We start from the raw sequence: 15,647 nt of genomic DNA, 5'->3' as shown, positions 1-15,647 counted from the left end.
TTTATTTTGTCCCAGATGCACTTGATTGATTGTTGTGGTGTGTTAATGTGATTCTCCAGGCTGCAAGAGAACTGCTCAGATCAGCAAATTTACAGAATCATTTCACTCAACTAGAAACATTGAAACAGAATTTGGCCAAAGTCAGCGGCTGAAAGTGGAAACAGTAAACTATTTCTGGAAAGGACCTTGCCTTGCTGAAAGTCAGCAGCAACACAAGCACTTCATCCACAGTTTTATGGAGAGAGACACACAGTAAAAAATCAACCAAATGTAGAAAAACAAAAAGAGGTATCAGAGGTGAAATGGAAAAAAACAACTTATTTTTTAGGAATAAAACTCTATTCAGACTTTGAACAGCTGTTGTTGTTTTCTTCCTATTTTTGGGTCTGTGCAGTTCAACTTGTGAACTGAACGTCTGTGCCGATCAGCATGTAATCCTGCAGATAAACACAGCAGAAGAAAAGGTTTATCAGAAATCAGATATCAACATATTCATGTAAAATTTGATCTCTGCTGCAGTTGTCACAGCAAAACAATCACATTTCTAACCTTCATGATTCGAAGCTGGGGGTTCACGAGGTTCATTTTTCCAAGTGCAGGAAGTGGGTAACCTTTACCAAGCTGAACTGTGAAGGAAATAATCAGTTTAGGTTCAATCAATCACATAACCTTCATGGAGGTGACATGGGAGGTAATATGACAAGGTTTATTAATCAGACAGAATACAAGTCGAAGAACTGTACGCAAGCTGATTTTCAAGTCCAAGATATATATATATATATATATATATATATATATATATATATATATATATATATATATATATATATGAAAATAAATCTATGAAAATAACATTTGATTTGTTAAAGTCATGTTTCCTACTTGCTTAAAATGCAGTTAACTAGTTTAGCGACAGTGCTAACAGTGACGGTGCTAACCATAAAGCAGTCAGTACTACTAAATCAAAACATATGTGTTTCTCAGGTAAAATAATGGATTCAACATTTTCAGTAACCTCTTATGCCTTAACCACAAACCTGCATTTGCATTTCTTTTTTTTAACGCGCAGGATGAAGCGAAGCAAAAATATTTTTAATAGTCAAAATGTAACTAATTTAGTTGAGTAAGCACATTTTCAAAGTTATCTATTTATTATAGTTGATGTGCTTTAGTTGTTAAACTTGCCCAATTTACACTAAGTTGTACTGATTAATATTACTTAGATAATCAGACTAATAAACCCACATTTCCTTGCCTTTCCCAACAGCCACTGTTTACACAAAGTAGCCTTCACCTGCTAACGCATATCTTAGATTTTTCCAAATGTTGCTTTAAAATGACTTAAATTTGTAGTATTTTGCCATAAAATTTTTTGAAAGTTCTGCTATGTATAAACTCAACCTATCGTTGAAACAAGCCCAGACAAGTACATGCTATGGAAGGATACAACAGTCAGTTCCCATGTTGTTTTTACTAAGCTTCGCAGTTATGTGTTGTGGCCGCCGGTCCAGCCATATGTACATATTGTGTTCCTGTTGGGCAACTTGGAAATACTAGAAACATAGACCAAACATAGTCCAGTTTACCTTCACTGGTAAGACTATGTATGTTCGGTCTGATCACTCTCACACACCTTGAGTAATCAGACTGGAGACCACATCATTTTGCATTTCATTACGATATCAGTGGAAGGTTTCCCAGGTATTTTGGGCTATTAGATAAAACTGATAAAGGAATTTTTTCTCCCCAGGCCATGGAAAATTCAAGAGAAATTTCAAAAAGACTTGTTAGACTTACCATTAACTATGGGTATCACTACCAGTTTGAGGACCGTTCGCAGCACACTGTCAAGGACGCCGACCTGCAATTCAGCGATATGGTTAGTTTGAGTTGGAGTTGAGGGTTCCACAAGAACTCACAAGAGAACCTTTTCTTACCGAAAACTCCCCCACATAGCTGGTTCCGACGGACAGTTTCATTCTGCACAAACAGAACAAATTTTGAACTGACTGAACATCCCAACAGCCAACTTAGACAAGCATATCCGTGCATCTTTGAGTAACTCACTGGTTGAGAGTCAGACGTCCACCAACGTTCAGTCCTCTGACAAACATGTCGGCGCTCACACTGGTCTCCTACCGAGAAAATGGCAGAAATGTTTACAATTTGATTTACTTCCTAACTAAAACAAGGACTTGTAACCAGCACTGTGACGTACCAAGTTCAGGACGAAAAGAGGGGATAGTGTGCCATTGGTTTGGATGGCATATGCTGTCACTGTGCCAGTGGCCTCGACGGTTGCCTTATTGGGCTGGAAAGTGATGGTGGGATTCTTGTCAGTCCTCACCAGCAGCTTCATCTTCAGACCTGGGAACTGCTTTGCAATCTGTTAAAACAGAATAGGATACATGATGCACAAGCCGCCAATCATGGTTACATGTCTTAGTAAATCCGTGGCATGCTTCTCACTTGTGGGATGAAGACGCCAAACGTTTTAGTGTCGAGTCGGAAAGGAGAGGCTTTGGGGACCTGGTTGTGACAGGACAGGGCAAGGAATGGTATCAGACTAGCAGGATTTAGTGGACTTGGAAGCAATAGAGAGTTAGCTACAACTTACCATATCATCTGTGACATACAGGCTGAGGATTCCAGCTTTGTTGTAGACGAACCCTGCCGAGTTGGCAGTGAAGGCGGACAGGGCCATGTACAACATGTTGTTGTTCTCTGATGGCAGGGAAAAGGCTGCAGGGGTGAACGGAGGCTCCTGGTGCTTTCCAATGTTGTAGAACTCCCCCTATAACAGAAAGAAGAGATAAGTGATCTAAGATTCTAATACAGTTGTTTGAACTGCTGCTTTAAAAATGACCTATGGATCAAAATTCTTTACCTTTAAGTTCAGCTCAAGAGAAGATTGTGAAATAACTGGAGATGACGTCATGGAATATTCAATCTCTGCATATTTGTCCACCTTGGCCAGCACTGTAATAAGAGAAAGAGATGTTCAATAACATTCTGAAATAGACAAATATCTTCATGTTGTGCAAAAAGATATCCGTTACCGTTGAGTGTTTGCAGCTTAGGGTTTAAACCGATGACTGTTTTGTCAACCAGAGGACAGATCTGCAGCGGTAAAGAACAGCAACAGTGAATTGTCAACTCTAGAAGAAAAACTATTTTCAAAGGAACATAAAGTGCACATAAAAAAATATTTCTAAACCTCAACCTTTTAACTACCTCGGTAAATACAAAATTTACAAAAAAGTACCACAATACAACGTCACATTTTTGAACAGTGTTACAGGAGCGTAGCTACATTTTCGGCTGCAAAAACAAAACAAAACGAAAAAAACTTTTCATCAATTGAAACTGCAGATTGGATGAAGTACGTGGTTGGATTACGTTTCATCTTTACTCAAGAGTTCAAATATCCATGTTTCGAGTTGCATTGGTACTTTGCATCTTACTAAATCTCACAAATTCCTGTAGTAACGGCGCTGTAAGCTTGTATTGCTAATAGTTGTTAGCATGCTGCTGGACAAATCAGTTAGCAAATCCTGCTGCTTTTCTAACCTTGAAACTGAAGCACAGTTGGTTTTGTAACCTTTTCCAAAATTAAGTTCACTGCACTTTTCTTTGAAGGTTTAATCGTTTTAGTTTTGATCAAAATTATTTGCTAAACTTTCATTTTTACCATGACATTTAACTCATGTCAAACTATTGACCACAACCTACAATGGCTTTCAATGCGATTTACGTGATAGACCAAAACAAGGTAGCACATAACTGTCAAGTTTAAATGTGTGCTTTAACTTTAAAAAATGTGCTGGGAATTCAAATTATGCATCACTGAATCAATACTTTGTAGAAACACCTTTAGTTGCAGTCTCTGGCATCTTCACTCATAGAGAGACTGGGTCACATTAATGAGGGTAGATATGCTGTTTTGTTAAAAAAGAAAAAGAAAAAAAAAACTGGTTGGAACACCTGTTGGCATAAGTTTTCCCAGGTTCTCGACTGGATCTGCTAAACCTCTAATGCCTTCACATAAAAGCCAGATGTTTATAGTGAATAAATTACTAATTAGGTGTCTTTATGCATGCCACACTTTTTAGAATTTTGATTGTGTTAAATTTTGATTACCATTTTTAATTTTTATTCCACTTTAAAATATTGCAATCCCTTGTGTTGGTCTATAACATATAATCCTATAGTACACCTAATTTGGGACTCCTATATGACAAAATGTGAAAGACTTTGAGGGATATAAATATTTCTGCAATTCTCCGTAACAAATCCAGAAAGTGATGGTGGAGCAGTAGAGTGCGAGCTTCTCGGCAGCTTAGACCTCACCTGTTTCTGCAGAGCGTTTCGTAGAGCCTTGTTTATAAACTTGCTGAAGAGATTGTAGAGCCAGCTGAAACAGACAACCATGACAGATGTTAGGATTCTGCAGCATGTGATTATAGTCACATTTCCTCATGTTTTTTTCCCCTTTACCTGGCTCCACCATGGAACTTGACTTTGGCGCTGGCGACATTGGCTACACAGTTAGTATTGCTGACCACAGGCCGGCCCGCCGCGTCACTTTTCACAGCGATAACTGTGCTTATCGTGAGTCCATTCACACTGACGTCAAAGGAGCCACTGTCCTTTCTGTTCAGGTAGATGCCACAGGAATTAGTGCTGGAAAAAGGAAGCCATTTTTTTTTGTGAAGATCTTTACTCACATTATTCTGAGGTACTTGACCCTCCAGTTTCCATGCAGATTCATGAAGGCCTCTCCGATAGTCAGCCTGACCCCAGTCCCTGGCACCAGATCCACTGCTGACCGCGGCAGCCCCACGTTCACTAACCGAATGCTGGGACAGACACAGTTTCAGGACAGTTAGCCTCTCAGTTTTTCACTGAATTTGAAGGGATTTACGTTAAATGCGGTGCCTTACTTTGTCAGACTGTACTTGACCTTGCCAATGGGAGACACCCTTTGTGAGCCTGAAAAGTCCGGGATTTGAACAGACTTAAGTTTCTCCTGCAGGGCAGCAATGCCCAGTTGTTTCCCTGGAAAAAGAAAAGCAGATTTGATGGTAATGATGAGGAAACATGAGCGAAATCTTACCACATAAGGATGCTTCAGCTCAGCTGTAAAGATTACCATATTGAAGGCCTTTATTGGTCAGCCTGACCGTCACTCCTGGGTTGGTGCCTAAGGTAGTGGAAGTAACCGCCAGCAGAACCAGCAACCAGGACAAAGCCATAATGACTTCTGGGAAACACACAAGGTTTATGTAAACCTTTGGGAGGCAAGAAAAGATTCTTTTTGAAAGAAATCTGCAGTGTTTTGCACAAACTTCAATGTTCTTATTAGTTGGACTATTTAGTAATTAAGTTTACAACAGCTGCAATATAATTTACTCAGGGGGACCAGAATGAAGGGGATGAATGAAAATGCAAGCCACACTTTTCAGATCATTTGAAAATGTTAAATTATTTTGCAAGACACTGTTATACTTTGTGAAGAATATAAATGACAAGAATCCACTCCCTTCTTGTGTAGAGGAATGGATATAGTACAGAATTACTCAATATCCTCCACAAACTGCTGTACTGTAATGAGATCTTTACTGAAAAAATGCATTGTATTACTCACACAAACGTCATAAACTAGAAGTAAAGTACTGGAGACTCTTCGGTGCAATATTCTGAGTATGTGTTTAGGATTCTTATATCTGACAGAGCTGCCTGTTTTCCCCTGGATAAAACCACATGACCATCGCTAAGTCAGCCCAAAAGTCAACTTTAATTAAATCAGGCTGGGAATTATGATCCTGCGCCTCATTCTTTGCTCACTTCAAATATAGGATGTTTGAAACTGTGCAAAAAAAGCTTTATAAACTGGCAGCATTAGAGCAAAGTACAATAAGAGCCATGCAAAAACTAGTTCTGAATGGCTCAGTTCTTTTTGTATAACAGAGAGCAATGGGTCATTACCAGGCATGCTGAGGAGGTCATCAAGCATCTGAGTGCAAACAGTTGCTACTGACATGAGTTGAACACTAAAAAACAGCAGCGCATGTTTGACCTAATTTCAGTTTATATATATTGGCTAATGGGCCGGAATTGCTCAGCTGGTTTGATCCTGGTTCTCGGCAGTGTAGCAGAAACATTTTGGGGGGTGGTGGCCTAGTGAATAGAGCAACATGCTTGGGTTCTGAGAAAGCTGCAAGTACATGGTTCGAAACCTGCAGACTGCCACTATGGGTCCCTGAGCAAGGCCCTTAGCCCCAGGAAGCTACCTGGGCATTGTAGCTGCCCACTGCTCCCTAAGGAATGGGTTGAATGCAGAAGACGCACGCTGCTGGAATGAACAAATGGACTAACAAATAAAGATTTCTTCTTTTTAACGATCTTGGCTCTTGGCCACTTCATGTTAAGCTAAGAGGACAGTCTGACTGTTGCTGCTGATATGTTAAATGTGTGTTTTATTGTATATACCCCCCCCCCCTAAAAGGACCAATGGGTATTTATTTATGTCTTGGTCTAGAACTATAAACTAATTTACCCCTAAAGAGATGTATATCTTTCTCCAGCCATTTCTCAGTGTTGCTATTTATTTCATTATATTTTCTTTTACAAGAGTACTCTTAAATAACATTTTCATTTTTAACACTATTTGTCTAATCTGTGTTTAATCTGTACCTGACAAGGGAAAAATAAAGTTTTCTGATTCTTTAAACTGTATGATAATTCACCATTTTGTTATTTTTTTTAGTATACAAAGAAAATAACAAAATCTTAACCTAAAGCTGAGCCATGTCATGATCTGTATTTATTTTACAAAATGATACTAAAATGCAAAACTTTTTAGAGATAAATTTGTTGTAAATTGCACATTTCTTTAGACTAATTAGGCTAATAAAATCTTTGCAAACTCATTCCAACATAGAACAAGTCTTACCTGAAGCAGTAGGTCAACAGGAGTAAACGATTCTTCCTTTCCCCAGCACCGAGTCTGACTGTTTCCAAGTCTGAATGAGTGAGGACGAGAGACACATGGCCTCTAATATACTCCCTGATCCAGGAAGTTAAACCTGAGGGGACTAGCCCACAGGCTTGAAGCAATCACGGGTTTTCTCTCCTCAAGTAATTTGTGGCTCAAGGCCATCCGAACACTGTTTGGGCGATTCTGAAATCTCAACACTAGGGGTTAATGATTGTGTAACTTTTAAATGTTTGCACCTTTGTCTCTCGCTTCATTGTTACTGCTGCTTTTTCTTGTTCCCCATTTGCAGTTGTGGTAAAGTAGAACATTAACAACTAAGTTCCTCATTTTGTATCTGTTTAGTTTAGTGTCGGTTTGATGTGTTCAACTCTTATTACAGCAGAGGAACTGAAGACTGCAAACATGCCTTATGAAACCTGAGAAAGGGTGGCCCCTCAACGTTCGTTAAATCTACAGTGCAATCATACACATCAGCTGGGTTAGCAATGCAAAATTGTTGATTGTGCTTCCATAAATATCAAGATGTTAAAGTATAGAGAAAGAAAATTGTCACGTGCTTTTAGTTTGTGAACACAAGATGAAGCTGTGACCTTTGGATGACCTTTACACTTTAATAAACACAATATTGTGGTGGGACAAGCATGAAAGCATAAAGATTCTGAGCCAAATCTTTTAATTTGGTTATGGTGAAGGGGTTTGGTTCACCTTTGATGACCTACCTTCAAAGCTTTGAACTTGTTCCCCTTTAGTAAAAAAATCTGTGGGTGCATCTTAGTTTCTAAATTAATGATATTCTGATTCACTGAGTTCAAATAATAAACTCATTACAAAGTGTGTAAAGCTGCCGAAAACCAAAAATCCAGTTTCTCGAAAAGAATATAACATAAAAACCAATGAAAAAGTTTTTATTTTATCCCATTTCCTTCCAGGCTGCAGGTTGTTCCTGCTTTTTACGCCATGTTTGTTTCGTTCTCTCAGCTATACTTTTGTGGCTTACCATGGGACTGCCTGGACAACTGTCAATTCAGCAGTCTTCCCCATGGTTCTGTGGGCCATGAAATGGCCATAACACTAAAAGACTGTAATAAAAACCCTCAGTCGCAAAAGCTATTTCCTAAAGAAGCTGCATGTTCGCAGTGAACTTTTTCCAGACATATTAATGGGAAGTTGTTTGGAAAGGAAACATGTGGTGAAGAGGTGAGCACAAGCAACAGAGATAACTGCTGTGTTAAAAGATTGTAATTTAAAATGCGTTGTTTAAATCTTCTGAGATTTTTGTTAACTAATCCATAATCCAAAGAAACAGAGAAATAAAACCCTTGAAATATATCACTGTGTGTAATAAGTCAGTAAAATGATTGAATTTCACTTTTGGAATAGAATTACTGAAATAAGGTAATTTGTTAATGATTTTGTTGTTCACTATTAAGCCCTGGTATTTAGAGTCTTTATGATGTTACAATGTTTTTTGTGCTTTTCCCTCTCAGCATACAGTCATTTGGGAAACTCCATATGGACCAACCCCCTCTTCAAACAGAACATCTGCTCTTGTGTTGGGCTACATTCCTGAGTGCATCCATCATCGGCAACACTTTTACTTTCACTTTTTTGCCAGCAGTTGCCAGAGAGAATGTGTGTTGGACTTTCTTGGATTCTAATAAAAGTGAATCAAAATTTTATTGACGCTAAAGTAGAGTTTAAGGTTGCTGACCGCAATAAACAATTTGTAGCAGAGTCTTATGAATGTACTGATGGTGAACCAATTTTACAAATATATCCACAAAACTATGAGGTTGAAAGTTAAAGAGGTCAGGTTTGGAAAGTTACAAGCATGTTGTAATCGTACGTTTTAACGAAATAAAGTTTTCATTGTGCCATTTTTCAGCTTTGTCAATCAAGTACATCACAGCCCAGCTGTATGGAAAATAGATCCTGGTTGGTTGGCTTTAATTTTTTTCCATTGATTATTAATACTTTTGTTTGGCATTCACTGGGTGAAAATAACATTATTGCATAAGTTGCAACCATTTCCAATAACTCCAGGCACCTGAAGATTTACAACCTCTCAAGTTTGCTCTGACATGCACTGATGGTGCACTTGTAAAGCATGTTCTCTGCTAGGAATTGTGAAATCATTCATGAAGTAAGAAACCATAAAGCTAATACAGTTAATGCAGTTAGAGGGTGTAACTCAGTCAAAGCCTCATCCCATTACGGAAATTACTGCAAGGATAATTAACAAATGACCAAACTTAAGAAATCTGGGATTTCATCATTTGGTGATACAAGACATTGTGAAAACACAGAATATCTGCACAGATGGATGCATGTGCTGAATGTCAGCTTTATACAAGTTGTACTTTCAGCATACAAGATCATTATAGGCATGATTCTCATGGGGTTCATTTACTAAACACTTTAAAAAACTAAGTAGGCCCTTGCCCTTTCCATAGATCTTAGAAAACTGTGGTACACCAAAGTGCTCAAAGTTAAATAAATAAATAAAACATTGTAAAATTATTATTTACTTGAATGCATAGGAGATGAATACACAAAGTGACAATGAAATTGTGAAATGACTAAATGCACATACATTTATCACCTCATTATTATGAGATATTTTTAATTCTTTTAAAATGTAAATGATAAAATTAATTTCACATGGGAAAGGGTAAATGCACTGAACTTATAAAACCTGATTCCAGTCATACTGACCTCTCAAAGCACATTAATTTTTTTCACAGTAAGAAATGTTTTTTAGGTATTTTCATTTAATTAAATAAGTTTTTATTTCAATATTGGCATTTTTTATGTCATGTTTTTTGTCAAAAGGACGCTTTTCAGCAAAATTACTTCGCCTGCCAGTCAGGTGAAACAGTGCGGGGCGAGTTTTATGATTGTCTGCTTTTTTATCCAGAAAGCAATCCAACACTGAGTTTCTAGTCAGGCGTGAAGTGTGTACTCCCATCTTCTAGGCGCAGTATTGAGCTCAAACTAAAGCTGCAGCACAGATTTACTTGAATGGAAAATACGAAGCAGCTGCATGTGTTAATGTCCGGGCTGCAGAAGAAAAGTCCATTCCTAATTTACTAAGAGAGGTTGTCAACATTTAGACAGTACATTGTGTCGTCCACCTGCAGTCGTCTGCATTGTCCATGGCTTTGCAGCAGAGACACAAAAAGCACAGAAGCAAACATTGATCCAGGAATCTTCCAGGAATCTTACTCCAATGCATGCCCAAATATACCTAGTAAATGTCATCAGGACAACATTTTCACCAATTTTTCCAGTAAAACGCTTCAACCACTTAGGTTAGAAAATTGGAGAAACAGTGTTACCTCCTTTGTTATTTAATTTTGTTAGATGGTGACTGCTTTACCTCCGGTAATATGCTTTAAGTAAGTTGCGGGCCATCATCAATGCCTTTGACCACCTCTTCTAGGAAAGCTTGCAGCTCAATTTACACGCACAGCTTTTTTCTTTAAACAATCACATGGAAAAAAGCATGCCAGCCAAAGCAGTTAAAATTTGAGAAAAACAGAAGAAGAAAAAAAGAAACCAGATTTAATTTCAAGGTGATGTCCATCCATCCATTTTCCGACACGCTTATCCCTGCTGGGGTCACAAGGGGTGCTGGTGCCCATCTCCAGCTGTCAATGGGCGAGAGGCAAGGTGACAAATATTTACCTTTATTACCATAAATACGTTTTTTTTTTAATAATGAAAGTAATGTGCCTTACAGGTAGGGATGATGATCTGCAAATTGTGAAGGCACAAATCGAGGACATAAGAGTGTTTAAATTGCTGAGAATCTCAGGTATCACACATAGCAGTAACCTGTGCACAGTCCAATGCCCAGACACTGGATACACACTGAGATATCGTCACAGTCCATTGTGTGGAATTGGACAAGCCTTAATCTATATAAAACAAGTAATGACACTGGTCATAATTTGTTATTTTCATATAATGCAAAAATGTTTACATTACTTATAACTTCACAGCCACCATCTTAATAGCAATATTTTAATTTGCACTAGGTTTATATTTTCATGCAAACTCCTAAGAAGAAACCACACTGTTGCAGCTGGAAGTGGTAACTTGTAAAAACGGAATCAACTTGAATTAATGGTCAGATTTCTTTCAGGGTAAAAGGGACGTCATCATGGCTCAAACAATTTGTTTGAACTATGACTGCAGTGGAGTAATATTGCTTCTAAATGAGTAAATTGGTGGGCGTTAAATACTTTTAATGTTATTGTCATGGTTTTAAGGTGTTTGGCCCACAAATAGACACTGACGGAACACAGAAACAGTTTCTAAGATGTTTATTTTAGGCTCAAAAGGAAAAGCACACAATATGTGCAACAGGCGAGGTCGGAACATCAGAGCGGGAATGACTGCGGAAAGAAAGAGGATAAATTAACACTAGTTGAACCAGGGGAAAATTCTCCAGAAGCTGCTCTGCTTACCACTTGGTTGGGAGGACCTATCCGGGGGGGATGAGTGGAAAAGGAGTTCAGTGACCATAACTCTCTAATGGAAGGAGATGGCTGAATGACAGGAGGGCTGGCAGATGTAACACAGGCGGGGAGCCCGAGCAGCACCACTGCGGCGGCAGGCAGGAGGAGCAGCTGGAAGAAACAGAGTGAGTCCGGAGGAACCAGGGTGAATCCAGGAGGGGGGGGGGGGGGGGGGGTTCTCTGGCCCGGCATGGCAGCACCAAAGGAGTAAGAGGGGAGACGCCAGAGCAAAATCTGAACAGGCAGGGATTCAGGAAACTGATCTTCAATGCACGGAACCAAACAGGTGAGTAAATCCAAAACACGACGAACTGGAGAAGACAGGAGACAAAGTTGTATCCAAAAACAGGGTTTTCAAAAACTCACAGGTACGAAGCACAGGTGTCGGGTCAATGGCCTAGGCATACCACAACGGGGTAACACTCTGGCGTCTTCCAGCTGTCTGCACACTTCTTTTAAGCCAGAGAAAACAGTCCCAATCAGCCGCAAGTGCAGGCTACGCCCACCCGTCCACTACAGCCACCTGTAGAGCAGAATTAGTAGAGCAAGGAACCACAGAATCCTGACAGTTATAGCTTAGAAGCAGTGTCCCCTCTAAGCTGCGAGCGTGCACAATTGCGCATGGCATCTGGCATCAGTGCCAGATGCCAGATGCATCTGGCACTGATGCATCTTGTTATTTTGTACCATTTTGCAACTCTGGTGAAATGGTGCTCCACAGTCCTGCTCTGTGAGCGGCAGGTGCTGATTGGAGCGCACCACTGATTGGTGGGTGGGGTAGATGCCTTTATAGTTGGGCAGGTTAGGCTGTGCGTCTTTGTTCTGGACTCTGTTAAAGAAAACAATTACCGAGCTACGCTGATTAGAAAGCTGCTGCTCTGAGTAGTTCTTCCTCCCTCTGTCATACTCGGGTTTTCAGTTTCAGAACAGGTGATATCAGTCAGGTAACGAAACTCAGTGTCCAACCAACCATGACTTCAACGCGAGTACGAGCATGAAAGAAGCCCTGATCAATGGAACACAGATAACGTGCTTCACCATGGCAACGACAGGAAATAAGCCTTAAATAGCGCATTTCCCGCGAGTGGAATTAGAAAATTTTAATGAAGGCATATGGAGAATACTTAACCATAAGAAATAATGCTGTTGCTGCTGAAAAGGCGAGTTGGCTCGATTTGAGAGTTATTTGATGGAGAATGAAAGCTGACTTCTCACACTTCACTAATTCAACACAAAAGGGGGAAGTGGGGAGGGCGCATTGATTACAAAAAGCATTGAAAGGACATGGCAGCCAATCTTGATGAAATATAATCAGGTATGGTTAAGTTCTACGTTTTTTTATGTTTAAACATACTCAACTAAATCATTGTCTATATTCAACAAATGCAATTAATATTGGGATAGTGTGAGTTATTGAATAACTGATATGTTCATCTTTTTGCAAGCATTGTCACCCATTCTTCTAAAAATTAGTTGACATTGTCTTGTAAGTGTTTAATTTGTTCCAACCTCACTTTATATTCATCATATAGGCTATATATATATTTCCAGCTGAAGTAAAGTTAGTGTTATTTAAGTGAAGAAATAACTAAGGGGCTACTGCACTTAAAGAAATTTAAGTGCAGTAGCCCTAACAGTGTTGGGTGAAAAATAGGTGAATGGAAACTAAAATATATGAATAGAAAAGTAGAAATGGAAGTGCCAAAATTTGACACAGAATAAATTATTGCTTTCATTCTGTAAAGTTCTGTTATTAATCTTGTGGGTCTCTGACTATGGAACACCTTTAAACTATAACTGAGTGCAGCAGTAACATTCCTGACAGTACGAGATACAGCTGCCTCTGAAAGATTTTCTGCGTCTCCTATGTTATTAAAAAGCCGTCGTTGGTATATAAAAAAGGAGCAGCACAAAGAAATTGTTCAGAACTGAGAGCGTGCCCTTGTTGTATTAGAAAAGCGATGTCTGGCTGAGAATATTGAAATAAATCATCTGACGACCCCAGAGTGCTTTACATTCGTCAATCATTCACCCATTCACACCCTGACGGTGGTGAGCTATGTTACTAGCCACAGCTGCCCTGGAGCAGACTGATAGAAGAGAGGCTTCACAACACCACATGCTTGAGCTAAATCTCACTGCACAAAATGTAAATAGTTTAATGGAAATAAGATTGGAACTCTGAAAGTTGTGCTATACAGCTCTTTAAAAAAATCCAAGAATTTTGTCTTTTTTATGTAATTGGGCTAAATCAGTTTTATCTAAACTAAATAACCCAAGAGAAATTATTGCTGTAGATTGATTCTTTTATTAAACCATGTAGCTTGATATAACCTCAGGTTTTAGACAGGTGTAATGTACCCTCATTCTACTCATGTGATGTTGCTCACAGAGGTCAAGTGAATGCTCAGGGAGTTTGTGTGTTTGCTCAGACACATGAAAAATTAGGGGGAACATTGCTTAGAAGGTGTTTTTATTTTGTTGAACTTCTATTACCCCAACTTGACAAATCATGCGACCAGATGGGTATATTTTTCCATCCAAGTTGTCTTGGATGCAGATAAGAATAGCTTTATTGAGCCCAGAGGGAGATTATTCTGTAATAGCTCATCTGTTATTTGTATAGAAATTGAAAAACGCTGAATGCTTTGTGATGGATTTCTGCATATCTCTGTTTTACACTGGAGAGCTAGGAGTCTTCCAGTACTTTTGTTGTTATGTTCCATGAAGAATATGCCTATGGTCAAGACCAAATTAAAGAGCTGTTGCATTTTTGAACAACACTGGCCAGATCAAACCTCGTGGGGCTGAAAGCAAAGTCTTGTCAATGCAAACACAGTACTTAGATCATTTATGCGGACGTCAAGCACTGTGGAGGACCAGGAGAGTGACTGAAAAAGAAATTCAACCATTTCAAATGTAACATTTAAATCTTGCAATTAGAAATCCAAATTGAAAAGTGTTTTGGAATTGCACATTTTACGTTGAATTATTAAAGAGGAATTGTAAATTGTATTTATAATCTATTATTAAGTACTGCAATTTGAAAATGTATTTTCAAATCCTATTTTATTTTATTTATTTATTTTTATTATTTTTTGGGGGCTTTTTTTAAAATAGAGATAAAATCTAATCTCCTAAATCTGATTATTAATACCTTTCTGTATCAAACAATAAAAAAGGTAATTTCTTTTTCCATTTCCATTTTCTTTTTCACCTTGCATTTTCAAATCCTTTTAGCAATTGGATTTTCTTTTTAGTTTACCCTCTCCATTTAGCATTCTGATGACCTTTCTGGTCCCTGAGCATTCTTTTAGTAGTTTCCCTTTTCCATTTAACTTTTGTGTGATCCTTCTGGTGCACCTGGAACAATTTTGTTCCATTCACAATACCTCCTACGGTAGCCATCATGTTGTGATCCAAGTGTGGCTGTCTAACCAATGAGAGAGCTGGTTACATCCAAGGAGCTACTGTGATTGGTTTAACTTGGTTTTCAGTGTGCTCAGCGACCTGAAAGATCACGGAAATGCTCAATGGAGAGGGTAAGGTAAAAAGAAAATGCAATTGCAAAAAGGTTATAAAAATTCACAGTGAAAAAGAAAATGGAAAAAGGAATGACCTTTTTAAATACCTGATAAGGAAATGTAATCAGTCAGATTCATGAATTGTGGTTTTTACATCTGTATTGAGAAATAGGATTTGAAATTATATGTTTTGGTTGCAGTAATTAATAATGAAATAATAAAGACAATGTACAATTCATCTTTAATAATTCAATTTAAAATAAGCAAGTACAAAACACTTCAAATTGGATTTCTAATTGTATGATTTAAATGTCAAATTTGAAATGGTTGTATTCTTATTCAGTGACTCTCCTGGTTTTCCATAACACACTAGGTTACAGCGTTTATGGACAAAAAGAAATGATGTTTTATTGATACAGAATAAAGATAATATATTATTCATCCACTCAAAATATCTTAAAAACAGACTAAGATGTCCTGGAAAAAACTTTGTTTTTCCACATATGTGCGAGCTAAAGACAAGCAGCCATGATTGTGCTGCTCCGTGAGATAAAGCAGGGAAGGTTGGTTAATTCAAACAGACACTGTATGTGAGATTCC

The 15,647-nt window shown here is 38.4% G+C and overlaps 1 protein-coding gene across 1 annotated transcript; it reads right to left on the bottom strand.

The window, feature by feature from the left end:
• On the bottom strand, nt 1–7,093 carry LOC105934578 (bactericidal permeability-increasing protein). Its single transcript, XM_012874650.3, has 16 exons — nt 6,956–7,093; nt 5,153–5,263; nt 4,944–5,058; nt 4,728–4,859; nt 4,498–4,653; nt 4,351–4,414; nt 3,060–3,120; nt 2,888–2,979; nt 2,618–2,794; nt 2,470–2,529; nt 2,219–2,386; nt 2,068–2,135; nt 1,938–1,980; nt 1,798–1,861; nt 550–626; nt 1–437 (listed from the first exon to the last, which is right to left on the bottom strand). The coding sequence occupies exons 2-16, from the start codon at nt 5,253–5,255 to the stop codon at nt 396–398; spliced, it is 1,422 nt and encodes a 473-aa protein (XP_012730104.2). The 5' UTR covers nt 5,256–5,263; nt 6,956–7,093; the 3' UTR covers nt 1–395.
• Between the last annotated feature and the right edge of the window lie 8,554 nt (nt 7,094–15,647).

Source organism: Fundulus heteroclitus, chromosome 20 (assembly GCF_011125445.2).
Source record: "Fundulus heteroclitus isolate FHET01 chromosome 20, MU-UCD_Fhet_4.1, whole genome shotgun sequence".
NCBI lineage: Eukaryota > Metazoa > Chordata > Actinopteri > Cyprinodontiformes > Fundulidae > Fundulus > Fundulus heteroclitus.
The sequence above is the reverse complement of the archived record's forward strand: the minus strand, read 5'-3'. Positions and strand labels throughout refer to the sequence as shown.

Excerpts from the sequence above, each read along its gene's own strand:
- LOC105934578 (XM_012874650.3), bottom strand. The coding sequence starts at position 5,255 with ATGGCTTTGTCCTGGTTGCTGGTTCTGCTGGCGGTTACTTCCACTACC. Across the intron at positions 2,980-3,059 it reads TAAGCTGCAAACACTCAACG|TGCTGGCCAAGGTGGACAAA; the intron begins GTAACGGATATC and ends CTCTTATTACAG. Across the intron at positions 2,795-2,887 it reads CTCTTGAGCTGAACTTAAAG|GGGGAGTTCTACAACATTGG; the intron begins GTAAAGAATTTT and ends TTTCTGTTATAG.